The sequence below is a fragment of the Danio rerio genome, chromosome 6 (assembly GCF_049306965.1).
Source record: "Danio rerio strain Tuebingen ecotype United States chromosome 6, GRCz12tu, whole genome shotgun sequence".
In the NCBI taxonomy this organism is placed as follows: domain Eukaryota; kingdom Metazoa; phylum Chordata; class Actinopteri; order Cypriniformes; family Danionidae; genus Danio; species Danio rerio.
The window spans coordinates 11,165,241-11,183,649 of NC_133181.1; the positions used below are offsets into that span (position 1 = coordinate 11,165,241).

General features: G+C 36.8%; 2 protein-coding genes across 3 annotated transcripts in view; both read right to left on the minus strand.

The window, feature by feature from the left end:
• The window catches only part of gpr155b (G protein-coupled receptor 155b), a 698,693-nt gene that overhangs the window by 124,808 nt on the left and 555,476 nt on the right, over positions 1-18,409 (minus strand). The window lies entirely within an intron of this gene.
• xirp2a (xin actin binding repeat containing 2a) overlaps positions 1-18,409 on the minus strand; it is a 62,499-nt gene that overhangs the window by 36,169 nt on the left and 7,921 nt on the right. For both annotated transcript variants that reach the window (XM_005165785.5, XM_021477013.2), the window contains exon 2: positions 3,677-3,773. In XM_005165785.5, the coding sequence (XP_005165842.1) occupies positions 3,677-3,773 (97 nt within the window). The remainder of the gene's footprint in view (positions 1-3,676; positions 3,774-18,409) is intronic.

Genomic DNA, 18,409 nt, shown 5'->3' on the forward strand with positions numbered 1-18,409 from the left:
AAGTCATAAAAACCTCATAAATAAATTATTCAATTGTGTTTTTTGTAATGCATTTGAATCAATATAATTTAAAGTAATAGATTTGTTTATGTAAATGTCATGATTTACAGCCTTTTCAATGTAAAATTATTAAAACAACACCTTGGCTTTTGGTGTATTTTTATTTTACTGCCAACTTTAGTTGAATACTGTGAAGTGGTGGACTTACAAAAAAGTACAGCAATGTAAAATACAAGTGAATTTCGTATTGTTGTAACAAATTTATTAGCTGTAAATTGCTTAACAACATTTTAGTGTAATCCATTTTACAGCAATTTACAACATTTTACAAGATTTCATTGGCAAGTTATTCCTTAAAAGTCTACAGGAATTTTCTTACAGTGTGCACATACTGTAATATAAAGTGCAGCTAAGGTAAGTGTATGTGGCTAATTAAGAGTATTACTCATTAATAAAATGGACAGTTAAGCTACAGCAAGGACAACATAAAAATTTAAGTTTGACCAAAATGGTGTAGTTGAATGGACTGGTTATGGAGGATATTTTCTCCATAAATAAAAATAAACAACAAATAAGGGGCAACACGGTGGCTCAGTAATCAGCACTGTCATCTCACAGCAAGATGGTCACTGATTCGAATCCCGGCTGAGTCAATTGGCATTTCTTTGTGGAGTTTGCATGTTCTCCCAGTGTTCATGCGGGTTTCCTTAGGGTAGACTTTAAATCTAAGCCCTAGCCCGGCCCTGACTTGAGACACACAGACTATAGCCCTGCCCTTGTCCAACAGCTAATCAGCTAATGTTTCCTGAGATTGAAATAAGAATATAGGATGATGAGGCGGGGCGGTGCTATATATGCGTAACTTGGAATAAAATCCTGCAGCCCCCCTTGGATTTACAAGTTGTGCATTGTGCATAACCAGTTGGCTCATCATTTAAAGTTTTCACTATTTGATAACTTGACCAGAAGTTTTCCTTTCTGCATTTTTCACAGTTTTAAGTTCGCCATTGGCAATTTTTCTCTTTATGTTCTCTATTGCACGTGGGTGGAAATGTATATGTGCATGGCATCACAGGCACTTCCGGACTGATATACAGTCTGTGCTAGCTATGATGTGAAAATTGGCCCACAACCCGGCCCTAGCGGCATAAAAAAGTCTATGTGAATTGAATAAACTAAATTGTCCATAGTGTGTGTGTGTATATGTGTGAATGTGTATGGATGTTTCCCAGTACTGAATTGCAGCTGGAAGGGCGTTCGCTGCGTAAAGCATATGTTGTATAAGTTGGCGGTTCATAATGAATGAATGAATAATTGTAGTGAAGTTCACATCCTTTTCTAAATAAAACAAACAACACTTTTCTGTTTACTAGGATACTAAGATATAACTTCTGATTTTCATTTATGTTTATTTTATGCAAAAGAGTAAGCGATGTGAAGTTCACTTGCTGCACACACTGTTGTGACAACAGGGATCTGTCACGCCACATCTAATAGCGGGAAAAGCACATTTATTGTTTCTATTTTTAGAATGTGAAAGCTGAGACAGTATTAAAAGTAACAAAAGACAAAGGTTTTGTTATTAGGCACGCTAATATTTACTGAACACTATAAAACAATGACTGTGGGTTTTAATGGTAAAAACTAAAAATGTTACAGTAAAAATCTGTTACCTGGTTTACAGTAGATTACAGTGCATGACACTACACTTTTTAGCTATTGTTAACATTGCTATAGTTCTTTTAATGATTTTCATTAGTTACATTAGAGTTCAATGTTACATCTAATGTTGATACATAATGTTTACTGCAGTATTTAAAATGTTAAAAAGACAAAAAAAACGTTAATTATCTGCACTGTTAAAAATCCAACGTTCCACACAATCGATTTGTGTTAGGATAACCTAAAGAAATTAAGTTAACGCATATGTTTAAGTGCTTTGAACATAAAACATTTAAGTTGTCCTCGAAAAAAGTTCAAGAATTGTGCTGTTTCAGCTCATTTTAGCTTCATCGTTTAAACAAACATCATTTTTGTAGTGTGTATTTGGCTTTTATTGAGTTTTCTCTAAATATAAGTTTAAACTGTTAAAGTATTTGAATGAATTAAAGTATTAATTATTCGTGTTTTGGGCAGTCACCACCATTATTGAGCGCCTTTTTATATTAGTATGCTTTTCTGCTTGTGGAAAAGCCGTTTGAGATGAGCTTTGGTTTGTCTACACCACCTGTTTTTGGTGGTTTTGTGTGTGTGTACTGTATATCAAAGGTACATTGTATGTTAATACTTAAAAAACGTTAATTATTGAAATATTGTAGTTTACTGTAAATTTACAATCATTTTAACTGTATTTTAACACAGCCACCATTTATTTTACAGTTCGTTTTTTTCACAGTGGATTTCATGCATCAATAGAAAGCAGCTAAAACACTGCTATTTAGATTTAGGAAGAAATATGAGTATTGATTAAGAAATTAAGACTCTTAATCAAGCACTAGCATCCACACAGCTGTTATTGTTTAACAAAACTGTTACAGTGTATCCGTGTTAATCAGATAGTTCACTTAAAAGTAAAAATGTACTCATAGTTTGCTCTGCTTCAAATGGCTCCAAACCTTTTTGAGTTTCTTAATTCTGTTAAACCTATAGCAGATATTTTGAAGAATGATGAAAACTGGTAACCATAGAACTTCCATAGTAGGAAAAATAAATAGTCAATATGGAAGTCAATAGTTACCAGTTTTCATTATTCTTCAAATATCTTCTTTTAGGTACAACAAAATGCAGACAAAGTATTGGTTTGGACTAAGTAAAGGTAAGTTTAAAGTATATTTGGGTGAACCATCCCTTTATGAGTACAAAATAGACACTTACACTGAATTAATAATTGGAAAAATGTTAATAAAACGTCACGTCACTATTTCAGTCACCAATTGAATGAGGAAATTATATTTACAAAGTGCATAAACATATCAAACTTCTGTTTTAATACAAACAAGGGAAATTTAACCGCAATTGTGTTCACTTTGTCACACAGCTCCGATCTGATATGTGATTAAACTAGTAAAGGAAGTAAAAAAAGTAAAAGAAATAGGACTACAACACAAAGCCAAACATGCATACACACATACACTCAACGGCCACTTTATTAGGTATATCTGTCCAACTGCTCATTAACGCAAATTTCTAATCCACCAATCGCATGATGTCTTGAACAAGACAATGAGTTAGTTCCCTGTACTCGAATGGCCAGTCAACAAAGCTCAATCTAATAGAGCACTTTTGTTAAGTGGTGGAACGGGAGATTCGAATCATGAATGTGCAGCCAACAAATCTGCAGCAACTGTATGATGCTATCCTGTCAATATGGACCAATATCTCTGAGGTAAACTTCCAGTACCTTGTTGAATCTAAGGATAAAGGCAGTTCTGAAGGCAAAATAGGGTCCATCAGGTACTAGTAAGGTGTACCTAATAAAGTGGCCGATAAGTGTATAGGACATGCATGAGCACTAAAGGTGAAATCTGTCATCACAGTTGTCATCATGCTAGACTGCAATGTGTGAAGTATTTAAACATGTCACCTTTACACACACACACACACACACACACACAAAATCAAAAACTTTGCGGTTTAATTTAAAAAGATTGTAAATTAAAAGCTAAAAGATACTCACAGACACCAAAGTTTGAATCCTGATTCGACATTTTTTCCCCAACACCTCGATGGCTGTCTGCAACTCTTTCAGTGGATGAATGTGAACCACTCACTTCCTAGAGAGAGAAATAGAGGTAGAGAGAGAGAGAGAGGTAGAGAGAGAGAGAGAGAGAGAGAGAGAGAGAGAGAAAGAGCCAGGTGTGGTTAGTGAACACTTTCTAGTCCGTGTTTCGTTTGCATTCACCACCAGCTCCACAAGACATCGAACAAAAGTTCAGAAGCGAGGCTGTGCTACATGAAGCGTGTGCGCGTTTGTTTTGTCTGTTTATCATTAACAGTAGATCAACAAGGCTTAGTTTTAGAGTTACATAAGCAAGAGTTCACCTGAAAGCTGTCACCGAGTCAATAGTAGTGCCCTTGAAAGAGGAACATGAATAGGGAAGGAGACTGAAGCATGGAAATAAACTGCCAACAGTAACCATATTCATTTACATAGAAACAAAATGAAATATATTTTTATACAGTTTGTATGAGTGTATTTTATTATGTGAATCATGACAGGCAAATACATTCGTCTGTTTACTTAAACACTGGTGTGCAAAATACTTCAGACTGCCATAAAAGCAGTAAGTACTCTTTTTCAGATTTACTTGAGTCCAAACTTATATGTATGGATGTATACATTTAAAAAAATATTTTGCTGCTTGTTTATTCATTCATTCATTTTCTTTTCGGCTTAGACCATTTATTAATCAGGGGTTGCCACAGTGTAATGAACGCCCAAATTATGCAGCATATGTTTTGTGCAGCAGATGCCCTTCCATCTGCAACCCATCACTGGGAAACACCCATACAATCTCATTCAAACACATACACTACGGACAATTTCATACATTCATTCATTCATTTTCTTTTTGCAGCTTGCTCAAGCTACCAATTTAAAAGGAGCTGACACAACATAATTCCTGATTTTTGGGGAATAATATAATTGTTTTATGTTGAATACACTTACAGTTAATTTAACTTAATCGATTTGTGTTGGGACCACATGAATGAATTGTGTGGGACCCTGCATTTTTTTTACTGTATGCATCAAATGTAAAAGTACTTACTAATGAATGTTTATTTTGGTTATTATTTAAAACAAAAACATTTTATTATCAGATATTGTCATACACCACACTGTAAAAAAATCCTGGTTGCCGAAATGTGTATTAGATGTTTTCCAGAACTGGGTTGCAGCTGAAAGTGCACCCGCTGTGTAAAACATATGCTGGAATAGTTGTTGGTTCATTCCGCTGTGGCGACCCCAGATAATCAGGGACTACGCCAAAGGAAAATGAATGAATGACTGAGACTCGCTCTGACTGGATGATTTGACCGTTATTAACTGGAGATGAACTCTAACTGGAGCATTTGAATCAGTGAGTTAATAACTGGAGTTTCACTCTGACCAAATTATTTGGATCAGTTAATCATTACCTGGAGACTTGCTCTGAATGGATCATCTAAATCAGTGTTAACAAGTTTCATGGCTTACATTTGCTCTCTGCTCTCTCGACTTTTGCTGATGAAAATTCAACTGTGCATTTTATCAAAGTGACAATTTTAGTGTTTTGAAAAAATACATTGTAGATTAAATAATAGAATCAAGTCTGTAAAATAACAGGAAAAGTACTGATAGTTTATTACCAACAAACCAGACAAGATTTAAGATTTAAACTATTAAAGGCTCTTTTTTCATTTTACATTTTCGATCAAGCAAGGAAGCATCAAGGTCCCACGATGCAATAAAAAAATAATAATACGTTGGTAGCACGTTCGCCTTACAGCAAGAAGATCACTGAGTCACGTGGGTTTCCTCCGGGTGCTTATAGGTTTCCCCCACAAGTCCAAAGATTGGATAAGCTAAATTGTCCGTAGTGTATGTGTGTGTGAATGAGTGTGTATGGGTGTTTCCCAGTGATGGGTTGCAGCTAAAAGGTATGCGTAAAGCATATGCTGGAAAACTTGGCGGTTCATTCTGCTGTGGCGACCCCAGATTAATAAAGAGACTAAGCCGAAAAGAAAATGAATGAATGAATAAATAAATAATAATAAATAAATAAATAAATAATAATAATAAAATATGAACCACAAAACATGGAAAATTGTTAAATTACATGTTTTTTAAAGCATATGCTGGAAAAGTTGGCAGTTCATTCTGCTGTGGCGACTCCAAATAATAAAGAGACTAAGCCGAAAAAAAAATTAATGAATAAATAAATAATAATAAATAAATAAATAAATAAATAATAATAATAAAATATGAATCACAAAACATGGAAAATTGTTAAATTACATGTTTTTTTTTACAGTTATCATCAAAGTAAACTACAGATTGGCAATAGGTCTTTTATATAATATTATTACCAGATGTGTGTTTGCTTTTTAATAGTAATGAGCAATAATAATCTAAAAATGTATGAATAAAAGTCTTCAACTTTCAATTTTGAAGCTCTAAACGGCTCAGGATGAAGATTTTTCCAAGTTTTAATATTTTTCCAAGAAAATCAACCCCTGTAAAAGTAGATGGAAACCAGGAACATTTTTATTTAAAAGCTTTATAAAAAGTTAAAAGCTTTAGTACATATTTCAAGCCTTGCAATTGTATGATTCACTTTTCATATGAGGAGCAGAATCACTTCTCAGCTGACATCAGCATTCACTTTCATTATGCGGAAAATATTTTTATGTGTGTTCTCCATGAAAGAGTGAGTAAGTGATCCTATCTGACATTAAAGTAAATACAAAACACACTCAATATATTCTATTTATGCCACACATCATATGTTTACACTACAGTAAAAATGAATTTGGTTACCTGGCACTCTGTTTCCTCTCTCTCTGTTTTGCTTCACAAAACAATTTGCAAATCAAATCTTCCCCGGTATCTGCACAACACATGCTGCTGAGAAAGAAAGTTCAGCCCATGAGGAAGGGGAAATCAACACTGTCCCACACATGCTAATGCAGATGCACATTGATTGTATCCTGTGGAGTCACATTTCACTATTCGGCTCATCTGGCATGAGACGCAAACAGAGACTGTCAAATACAGAGCCGGGGGTCACAGGCCAGCCTGCCCAGCAGAGAACAGGTGCTTTCGTTTACATACGACCAAAGGCCGAGTGTCACTTTATCAGTTATGCTGCAAGTCAATTAAAAGCTAACGGCTCTAAATGAAATAGAATAAACAGTCATGAAGGCTTCTCATCACCAAACGCATAGTATTTTGCCATACACACTCGAAAAATTACTTTTGCTCCTTATTTAAAATGAGTTGAACCAACACAGTTCTTAAGGTTTTTTTTTTTGGACAACTTAATTGTTTTATGTTCAATCCACTTAAGTTTGTAAACATGCAGGCATTTTTTACAGTGCACTGAAATAAAATGATTCATTGGATTTACAACACTTTAAGGTAAGTGGTTATAAACATGTTAAACTAACTAATTAAATTGAGTAATGTTCAACTTAATTGGTTTGTTTAAATTCAGCTCATATAAATTGTTTGCAACCACTTACCTTAAAAAATTTAATAAATTCAATGAATCATTTTTTTCAGTGTAGTTTATCTGACAGAAAGTTGAACACAAAAAAAGCGATTCTGTTAAATCTATTGAAGAAGTTACATTTTACCTGGATAACGATTAAAAGAGCTGTGCGCTATAATTCAGCTGAACGGAAGAGATATGATCTGTTTCTGGTCAATTATTTCCAACAGTGTGCATTTTTGGGAATCTAAATCAATCAAAGCTTATACCAAAGCCCTACTGTAAATGATTTACATGTACAAATCTTGCCAGTATTGTGTCAAAAAGTTTTCTTTACTACAAGTATGTGACATGTAAACAGATGGCCATACCATAGTAGTATGATACACTCTAAAATATGGTTAAAGTTCTTTTGTGTTAGTGGGGATGTCCTAATAATATAAACTAAGGATGCCCGATCAATCGGCAAGAGATTGGTATCAGCAGATAATTACTTTTTATGACCATACCTGTCAACATTGGTATGTGGAAAAAAAGGGATATAACCCCCCACCCCCCTGAATAGGTTTTGTTTTGATCGTAGCCCTAAAATGGTTCATTGTTTCATAAACAAAGAGGAACCACTTTAAGTTCTATCCAGCACCTTTGACAAATGATGCTATGTTTTGCTGTAAATGGGCATTTACTATTGGTATGACACACATTATTTTAGGATGACGTAGTACAGTTTCCTTTAAATACTGAGTAATGTTAATTAATTACATGTAATTACACTGAAAAAAAGTGTTGCATGCAGAACTGTTGCAAACTATTTTTTTTGTTTTGAATTTAAACAAACAAATTAAATTGAATAATGTTCAACTTAATTTGGTTTGTTTTAATTCAAAACAATTAAATTGTTTACAACCACTTAACGTAAAAAATGTAGTAAATCCAAGGAATCATCTTTGAATAATTTTTTTCAGTGTACTAAATGTTTAGGGTTAGAATGTGGGGTAGGTTTAGGGTTAGTTACATGTAATTATGCGTAATTTATTGTATCGTAATTACTAAAGTAAGTGCATGGAACATTTAACTGTCACCTTAAAATCAATTGTTACCTTACTATTTTTGGGAAATTTAAAATACATTGCTCTGGGTACGTTTCATTTAGTTTCACGTTGCATTTTAGATAACAGGTCCACTAGAGGGTGCTGTCTACATTTTTTGCATATCTGAAATACAATACTTTAGGCAGGGTTTCACTTTTCAATCTGTAATAGTAACAGTACCCTGAAGCATTACCGGTGTTGCATGTTTACTTAAAGAGGGGCCTTGGGGGGCCTCATAAGGAGAATACAATGTATTTTAATGCTGCGTTTTGATCAGAGGTTTGTTTAGCAAATGTGAAACCACCAATCGCGCTCTGATGCGCGCCAAATCAATCGCTTGAATGAGGTTGTCTCGGCTCAATTGAAACAAACTCTGGAGCGGATCAATTGTAGTGAGAAAGCGACACGATCTGAGCCCGGTTATATCACAGTGTTTTATGGATATGTAATAGGCATACTGCTATATGAAGAGAGAATTATAAGTAGGGCGGGAGGTCATTCCAGACATCCCAAGTCTCCCAGAAGTTTCAGTAGTCTCCCGCAAATGCATAGAAACTCCCGGATGCCTACAAATGAGTAATAATCTCCAGGAAATCTAAGGACAACGTTAATTTGATGTCTAATAATATCGTCAATTGACTTGGATATTTGGTGGATTTTAGGTTATGTTAGAAAGTGACCCAAATCCAACATCAAGCCAACATCTTAAACCAACATCATATTGACATCAAATACTGACATTTACTCATCAGCTATGGCAACCAAAATCCAACGTCTGATAGACGTCATAGTGGTAAAGTCCACACAGTGTCAAGCTGTAACATCGATATTTGGCTGATTTTAGGTTGAATATTGTTGTTGGCCTGACGTCAACATGGTTTTTATTTCCAAACAAAATGCAACGTCCCTACAATGTTGGGGTACAACGTCAATCTGACGTCATGTTAACATCCTGTGCCTGCTGGGCGTTTAAGGCCATTTCGGTCATTATACAGTAAACATCCGTCATCTTTTCATCAGTGACAGGCTGCTAAACAGACACTTTTAATGCGACCAAACGGTTTGCTGCAATTATAAATCACCCATGTCTTGAAGTAGTTCATTATGATGCAATTTACCTTCTTTGTGTGATTTGATTGGGCAAGAATCACAGGACTGACTTTTTTACTTAGCCAATCCCCACAGACAAGAAAAAAATGAGTAGCGACTGCAGGTTGAAGGAAAATAGTGGAGCTAAAGTATCAATACCCATGGACGCTACCCACTATGCCATCTTATTTCAACCTTATTTCACTACAGAGATCATGATATTCTATATGTATTTTCAAGACTGCTTTTCAGGCTCCCAACATGCCATTATTGTGTAAACCAATGGCGAAAACACAATGACAGTTTTCAGTTTTTAGTTTAGAGAAAGGTATTGTGTAAATAAGCCCTGAAATGAAAACATAATAAAAAGATATAGTCTAATAATAATAAAAGTAATAGTACACTGGTCACAAGTTGTTCTGAGTTTGCAGTCTATAAATGTGTATTTTGAGTAGTGTGACATTCTATATGCTTCATCACGGTTTACTACATTTGCTCAAATTACAAAATGCTCAAAATACACCAAACTGGAATTACCAGCATTTTACTAGCAATGGCCTCATTTTCATTTGAGAAATCTGGTCACTTTCACATGGGATAACGCTGAAAAATGTTGGAAAAAACAGCCATTGACTTCTAGAGTGTTTATAGATCCTTTGTGTTCAACAGAAGAAAGAAATTCATAAAAGTTTAGAACTTGAGTGTGAGCACATAGTGAGTAACTTATTTGTGTGTGTGTAAACTATCGCTTTAAATGTAGATGTGGTTACACATTTGTAGTGATGAAGTTAAAAACCACTATCTGAATCACTATCTGCAACTAGGCATTATACTTTTTTACAGTACAGAGATGATAAAGGTATCATTTTTAAAAACGTTTATTTTGAAAAACACTTCCAAAAGTTTGCATTTCTGGCTCCAAAACAGCATTATCATTTAGATCAACTGCTTAAAGTTCAAATGTTTTCAGTTTTTTGTTGTTAATGTTGTGCTATGTCATTCATTTTCCTTCTGCTTAGTCCCTTTATTTATCAGGGGTCGCCACAGTGAAATGAACCACCTACTTATCCAGCATATGTTTTACACAGCGTATGCCCTTCCAGCTACAACCCATATTGGCAAACGTCCATACACTATCATTCACACACATACACTATGGCCAACTTAGTTTATTTAATTCACCTATAGTGCATGTCTTTGAAATGTGGGGGAAACCAGAGCACCCGAAGGAAACCTACGCCAACACGAGAACATGCAAACTCCACTTCAGCCGGGACTCAAACCAGCAACCTTCTTCCTGTGAAGTGACAGTGCTAACCACTGAGCCACCATGCCACCCAAGTAAGGATTCCCTTTAATGTCTAATATGACCAAAAAGTGGTCATAAACAAATATTTCCTCAGTTCAGATGAGTAACAGCTTGGACCTGGAAACAGTATTCAAAGCTTCAAAACGAAACACATACAATTCATCACAGTATTCTATTTTTTTTTCTCAAAATACACCAAACATTTTTAACATTACTGCACAGGGCTGATTTAGCAATGTTCTTCATTTCATCAGCTCACCTCTGTGTGTTTTTTGTGTCTGTAAGGGGGTTTCCTGTTTTTGTAAGCACCGCTGAGAGTCTCCATTACTCTCCTGTCTCTGTGATAAGTGGACATATTTAAACATGAGTCACTGACCTGCTGTTAGAAAAACAAGACGCCAACCCCCCTCTCATACACATTCAAACAAATATATATCCACCTACATGCACAAACACAAATATTCCCCCCCCCGCAGTCTGAAAACAAACTCAGAGAATTTTCAGGAGGAAAGAAAGAGTGATATAGGATGACAGAACAAGGCTGCAGGTTCATCAGCATGAGGTGAGGATGTGGTATGATTAGCATTCACACATGAGATGACACAAAAACCCATAGCGAACATCCCTACCAACATGAACACATCTTTAAATCTTAGTTATTGTCCTCAGGCCTTGACCGGCAGCCTATGTTTTGCTTTATTTAACACATAAGGGAGCCAGAAACTGTCACAAGGCTCTGCTTTTAGCTTGAGCGTAACGCATAGCACAGGGATAGCTATAAAAGAGTGAGATGACAGCACCTAATACTTTCTACACTTTTAGCAGTGAAGTTACTGTGTTTGTGGGGTATATTTAGACATGGCAGGGCAGTGTGAGCTAGTGTTAGCCGGTAGCTTGAGTTATTCAAAACTACATGACGACAACGCTGCTGGAGAAAATCATTTTGAGTCACTCTTTGGTTTGTAAAAATACTATTAGAGTAACACACTTACAATGCACAAGGGTGTTAATAATGTAGAAATAATGATTATAATAAATTAGCGTTTAGCTAACTGCTATTTTAGGCACGTTACCAAGCAGTTTCGGAGGATGGATTTTTCTTGTTGTTGTTAAGTTTCACGTCTGGTATCTCTGCACATATTATGTGATATCTGCAGCTTTTGTCAGCTTTAAAAAGGTATTGGATATAACATTGCTCAGATAAGGTGTCTAAGCCATTTTAAGAGTTGTTCTCATTTTATGAGAAGTTCTCACGTTAACACATACCGCATGCTTTAGGCTGTAACCTCACTCTTTAGCACACCTATTTAAAAGAGCACTTATTTTGTAAATTATATTTTTCAAAAATTAATAATATATACACTATCTATGTTTTAAAATAAGCTTCTCCTGCTCACCAAGGCTGCATTTATTTGATAATAAAACAGTACAAATTGTCAAATTGTGAAATGTTATTGGACTATAAATAAACTGTTCAAAGGTAGTTCATTCATTCATTTTCTTGTCGACTTAGTCCCTTTATTAATCCGGGGTCGCCACAGCAGAATGAACCGCCAATTTATCCAGCAAGTTTTTACGCAGCGGATGCCCTTCCAGAGGCAACCCATCTCTGGGAAACATCCACACACACTCATTCACACACACTACGGATAATTTAGCCAACCCAATCCACCTGTACCGCATGTCTTTGGACTGTGGGGGAAACCGGAGCAACCAGAGGAAGCCCACGCGAACGCAGGGAGAACATGCAAACTCCACACAGAAACGCTAACTGAGCCGAGGCTCGAACCAGCGACCTTCTTGCTGTGAGGCGAACGTGCTACCCACAGTGCCACTGCGTCACCCTGTTCAAAGGTAGTTTATAATTCAATTTAATAATTTATTCCAGTGATTTTAAAGATTACCTTTCAGCTTCATTACCCCAGTCTTCAGTCACATGATCCTTCAGAAATCACTCTAATATTTATAATAATAATAATAATAATAATTATTATTATTATTGTTGTTATTGTTGTGAATGGTAAAAGTGTGGAAAGTAAATGGTAAAAAGTAGCACTGTCGCCTCACAGCAAGAAGGTCGCTGGTTCGAGCCCTGGCTGGGTCAGTTGGCATTTCTGTGTGGAGTTTGCATGTTCTCCCCGTGTTGGCGTGGGTTTCCTCCAGGTGCTCCGGTTTCCCCCACAAGTCCCAACACATACACTACAGGTGAATTAGAAAAGCTAAATTGTCCATAGTGTATGTGTGTGAATGAGAGTGTGAGGTTGTTTCCCAGCTTTAGGGCATCCGCTGCGTAAAACATATGCTGGATAAGTTGGCGGTTCATTCCGCTGTGGTGCCCCCTGATTAATGAAGGGACTAAGTCGAAAAAGAAAATGAATAAATGAATGCATGGTAATAGTGATAAAAGTAATAATGACTAGAAAATGCATACAATAAGAACAAAGTTATTTTAAAAGTGTTATAAATATTTTACGATTATAAATTATATATAATAAATGCCACCATAATGAACAAAAAAAAAAAATCTTTAAAAAAAAGACATGAAAAAAAAAACTTTTGGTATATATTCTTAGGTACAAATTTAATGTAAGTTAATTGTAATGAAACGAGAAACATTATTTTTTATATTATATTTGTATTTTGCATTTATTTTTTTATGAAATCCGTGCTTCAGAATGCTTTAAAATATGGTAAAAATATTCTGCATGTATTGACAAGCATCTGACTAAAATATAGTTTGATAACTATTATGCCATATTGTTTGTTGTAGTGAATTTTCATTTTTAATTAACAAGTATTTGTTTGCATTTGTTTCTATTTTAATGTAATGTTTATTAATTCATTTTCTTTTCTAAGTCCCTTTATTAATCAGGGGTCGCCACAGCGGAATGAACTGCCAACTTATCCAGCATACTGTATGTTTTACGCAGCGCATGCACCTCCAGCTGCAACCCAGTACTGGGAAGCATACACACACATATACACTATACACACAAATACACTCATACACTATGGCTAATTTAGTTTATTTACTTCATCGACAGCACGTGTCTTTGGACTGTGGGGAAACCAAAGCACATGGAGGAAACCCATATCAACAGAGGGAGAACATGCAAACTACACACAGAGACGCCAACTGACCCAGCCGGGGCTCGAACCAGTAACCTTCTTGCTTTGAGGTGAAAGTCCTAACCACTTCAGCTTTATTCAAAATATCCTCTTTTGTGTTTAACAGAAGAAAAGAAAATCAAAAAGGTTTGGGACTACCTGAAGGTGAATAAATACTGTGTAAATTTTCATTTTTGAGTGAACTTTTCCCTTCAAAACACCAAAGACTTTCACGCTGGATTATTCTAGCATTTTCTCCAGGAAGTTTCACACTGTTCTTTGTATCCTGATTACACATAGTTGCTAGAAAGAAAACAAACAACATTAGATCCTAAATGCTGTGAAGAAATGTGTTTATATCGAGACTACATTTCCAGACAGCAGTCAATCGGTTTCTATTACGCTTAAGCTATTCCATTGCGTTAGCAGCATTCTTTTCCATGCTGACATTAGCCAGATATATTAGGTTTAAAGAGAATAATTAGACGCTAAAACATGTAATAAGTATTAGTTCGCAGTAGAAACAATGCAGCATTACAGTTTTTCTCAAATGCTAAAACACATTTCACAAACATTTCCTTCATGTTCCCCAATGTCTAAACACAGCACCCCTTTCTAAAGCTACATAAACACAACCCCACCTTATCACTTCAAAACTCAAACTTTTACACCAAAAGAGCAGCACGAAGCTTTCAAAAATGTAAACACTACACACATCATTGCACACTACAGCAATACAATTGAAAACACAATGCTCAATTTGTGAAAAGGTTCTTTGTTTCATAACTGCCAATGCATGTTTTTAGAAACTTTACAGTAACAGATGTTTTTAGATCTCTGCAGAGGATTAGGCATTTAGATTTGTGAGTTTCATATGAAGAGTATAAATCTATAGAAAACACTGCATGTACACCACTGTAACACAACTCAATGCAAAAACAGAATCGATTGCACACAACAGTACTCTAGAAAACATTATCAGGGTGTGAAGTTTTTTTATGTACTTTATTCACACCACAATCACTGTGCAGCATCATGTCACTGAGCTGCATCGGGCCACATCACCTCATCCACATCCCAGGCTACAGTATATTGTTATTTGCCAGGCACAGTGGGAAAAACACCCTGGAATGGCAAACCCATCCTTGGAAGGCCTCCAATGGGATGTTAACACAGGTCATCTCTCTATTGCATTGTTGTCTGTCATAAATCTCTACGAAGAGAAGAACCCCTCTATAAGATACAAGAAAGGGGACTAGGGTGGCTGAGAGATGTTTAAAAAGTGGTCACTGCTGGTGATAAACCACTCTCTGATTTGGTTTATTCTGTGGAAGCTGCGCTGATGGTCGTGGGGAGTGGAGAACATGAGTCTGATTCCAGCGACGCTCCAGGGACAGACGAGTCTTCGCTGAGGCCATCTTCCAGCCTAAACCACGGCGAATGAAGCTCTGCACAAGACTTTTGGCCAGCGGAGAAATTAAAATGGTCGTGCCCAACTGGGTCTGGTTCCCTCAAGGTTTTTTTTCTTCACTCCCATCAGGTGAAGTTTTTTTTCCCTCTCCATTGTCGCCACTGCCTCGCATGGTTCAGGATTGGTAGAGCTACGCATCGATGAATTTGCTCTTCAGTGTTTGAACTCTCAGTAATGATTAAATCACACTAAACTGAGCTAAACTGAACTGAACTGAACTTAAACACTAAAAACTGAACCACACTGTTCCAGTTACTATGACCATTTATGTGAAGCTGCTTTGACACAATCTACATTGTAAAAGCGCTATACAAATAAAGCTGAATTGAATTGAATTGAACATTGTCCCAACTGATCACATAAATGTGATGTGCTGGCCCAGGATGGTGTTGTTGCTGGTCCAGGAGGATGTCTCTTAGCTCCTCTAGGAAAGTGAGGAGACTTTGGGTGTTGTTAGACCCAAGGACATCATGCCAGTGGACAAGTCGCTCCGAACCCATGGCCGCACAAAGATAATATTACCTCTCCCCCGTTGGCCAGGAACCTCGGTGATGGCTCTTTGACCAATGATGTTACGTCCTCTTTGCCTTCTTTTTGCAGGTTGAAGCCAGCCTCATCCAGGAAGAGGTACTCATGAGGTCTGGCCATCGCATGCAACTGTAATATCCTCTGTGAAAATGTGAAAGTTCACAGATGTTCAGAACAACAATCAGGTAGCACAGTATTGTGCAGAGGTAATGTGGGCCACTAAACAACACAGTATGTCCAATAACTGTACTGTGAACATAGATGTATACTTTCACAAACTCATAACATAGGTCTTTGTGTCGCGCAGAGTTGCGCTCAAAAGGAACTCTAAAGACCTGTTTCATTCGCATTTTATGGAGCTGGAGAACTTGGTCTATTGTGGCCAAGCTGACATCATCAGTGCTTTCAAAGTTGACATTATCGGCAATGACTTTTTCTCTGATAAACTAATACTTAGTATAAACTAATACTTAGTACTAATACTTGTATACTAATACAACTACTTTCATAGGCCACGGTGAGCCTACTCAGGTTTGAACGAATTCTTAGGCTGCGTCTGAAACCGCATACTTCCATACTATATAGTACGCTAAAATCAGTATGCAAGCCGAGTAGTTTGTCCGAATTCATAGAATTCGAAAATCAGTATGCGAGAAGTACCCGGATGACTAACTACTTCTGGCGAGATTCTAGAGTGCGCATCCCATGCATGCTGCGCTATCCCATGATGCCCTGCGAGCAAATTCATGAATGGGAGTAAAACGACGCAATTGACGCAGGTAGGTCACGTGACCGTGACAAAATGGCAGATGTATTACGTACGAATTCCATTCATACTTTTCACGTTCATACTGTATAGAACGTACTTTTTCTAACGGCCGAGTAGTACGTTTAAATTCAAATTGCAATACCTACTGAGCAGTAGGCGGTTTCGGACGCAGCCTTAGTCCTGCTTCAGCCATTGTCATTCCATGAACAATGACATGGTCAATGACTATTGCGTTCATCTCGTCCGTAATGATGGTACGAGGTTGTCTTGCTCTATCTTCTAGACCTTCTCCTCTCCATTTGTTGGCCTGCTCCTCTTCCTCCTCCGACTTGAACTCCTCCTGCTCGTTGGCCTGCTCCTCTTTCTCCATGGCCAGCTCTTCTCCCTCCTCTGACTTGAATTCCTCTTCCCCTGGCTCTGCCTTCATCCATTGTGTTTGTTTGAAATCTTCAGCAAACTGTGCACTCTGAACTTGCTTTTATACATGTGGTCACAGCATTAGCAACAAGTGTCTTCAAGTGTCTTCACACGTCAGGTGTGTTCATTGTGTCCTAACATTGCTGACTGTGGCAAGCATTTTGCATCACATGAGCTTTTATTTGAGAATATAAGCAGAATTCTTTTGCAACTTGTGTTTTAGCAAGGAAAAGTGTCTAGATTTATGAGAACAGAGGATTGTGTTTTTTAAATTGTGTCTTCATGTCTACTGGAAAATGATGGATAGATTTAGTAGATGTGTTTAGACAACTGGTCATTTGGTTTAGAGGAGTGGCTTTTGTGTTTTAGCATTTGAGAAAAACTTTATCACTGTGTAGTAGAATAGCAGGCATGCCCTCTTACATTTGTTTATAATGACATCTACTGGAAAGAATGCGCAGCTGCAGCCTGCTGACGAGAGCTAAATGTTACATAAACCTCAGATGAACCTAAATTAAAATCCAGCTCGACTTTAAACAGGATGTGAGGATTTGTGTTTGTTTCTGCTCTAAAGTGGCTGATGAATAACAGGAGGAGGATTTCACGTCTGAAACGAAAGTCTCTTTCTGACAGGCTTTAATCATGGCAGTCTGTCTGTATACCCTCACTGAGTAATAATGAATGAGAGAGACACAGAGAAAGAGAGTGTGAGTGAGCGAGTGAGTGTATGTGTGTGAGTGTGTCTTTGCAAAGGGATCATGAAATATTAATAACCTCCGTGGGGTGGAGAGGTCATGTTTCAGATAGAAAGGATAGATGGATCTCTCGCAATCTCTCTCCTCTTCCTGTGTTTATCCAGCCAACAATTAGCCACTCAATCAGGAACAACAGTCATTCATGCTGCTCTGCTCATGTCCAGGATAAAAAAACTCCTCTAAATCTAGTCTCCAGCGTCTGATCTGGCGGTCAAGACTGTTTCAACACCAGGATGAAGAAATATACAACTTGCTCTCATGCCAAATACTTTAGCTGATTTTTCTCAAGCTTTTTGTAGGGAGTATCTGGAAGACCTTTACAAAAATGCGCAACAGTGGTTTCCATCAAAATAGTAAAAATAAATAAATAAATAAAACAACCTTGTGGTTCACAGGTGTTTTTCAAATTGTTTTATAAGCATATAAGCTGCAAGTATTTGTATTTTTGCCTGAACACGAACAAAACAAGAGGTTATGTTGACTGGTTCTTCCAACCAAGTAAAACTAAACCTCTTAACATTAACCTAGATGGGCTCGGCTGTAGAGGTCCAGGTCAAACTAAAGAACTTTGGGGTAATATTTGACAAAAATATAACATTTGATCCCCACATGCTGTCAAAGACATTTTTACATCTTAAAATGATTTCACAAATCCGCCCCATGCTGTCTTTTTCTGTGA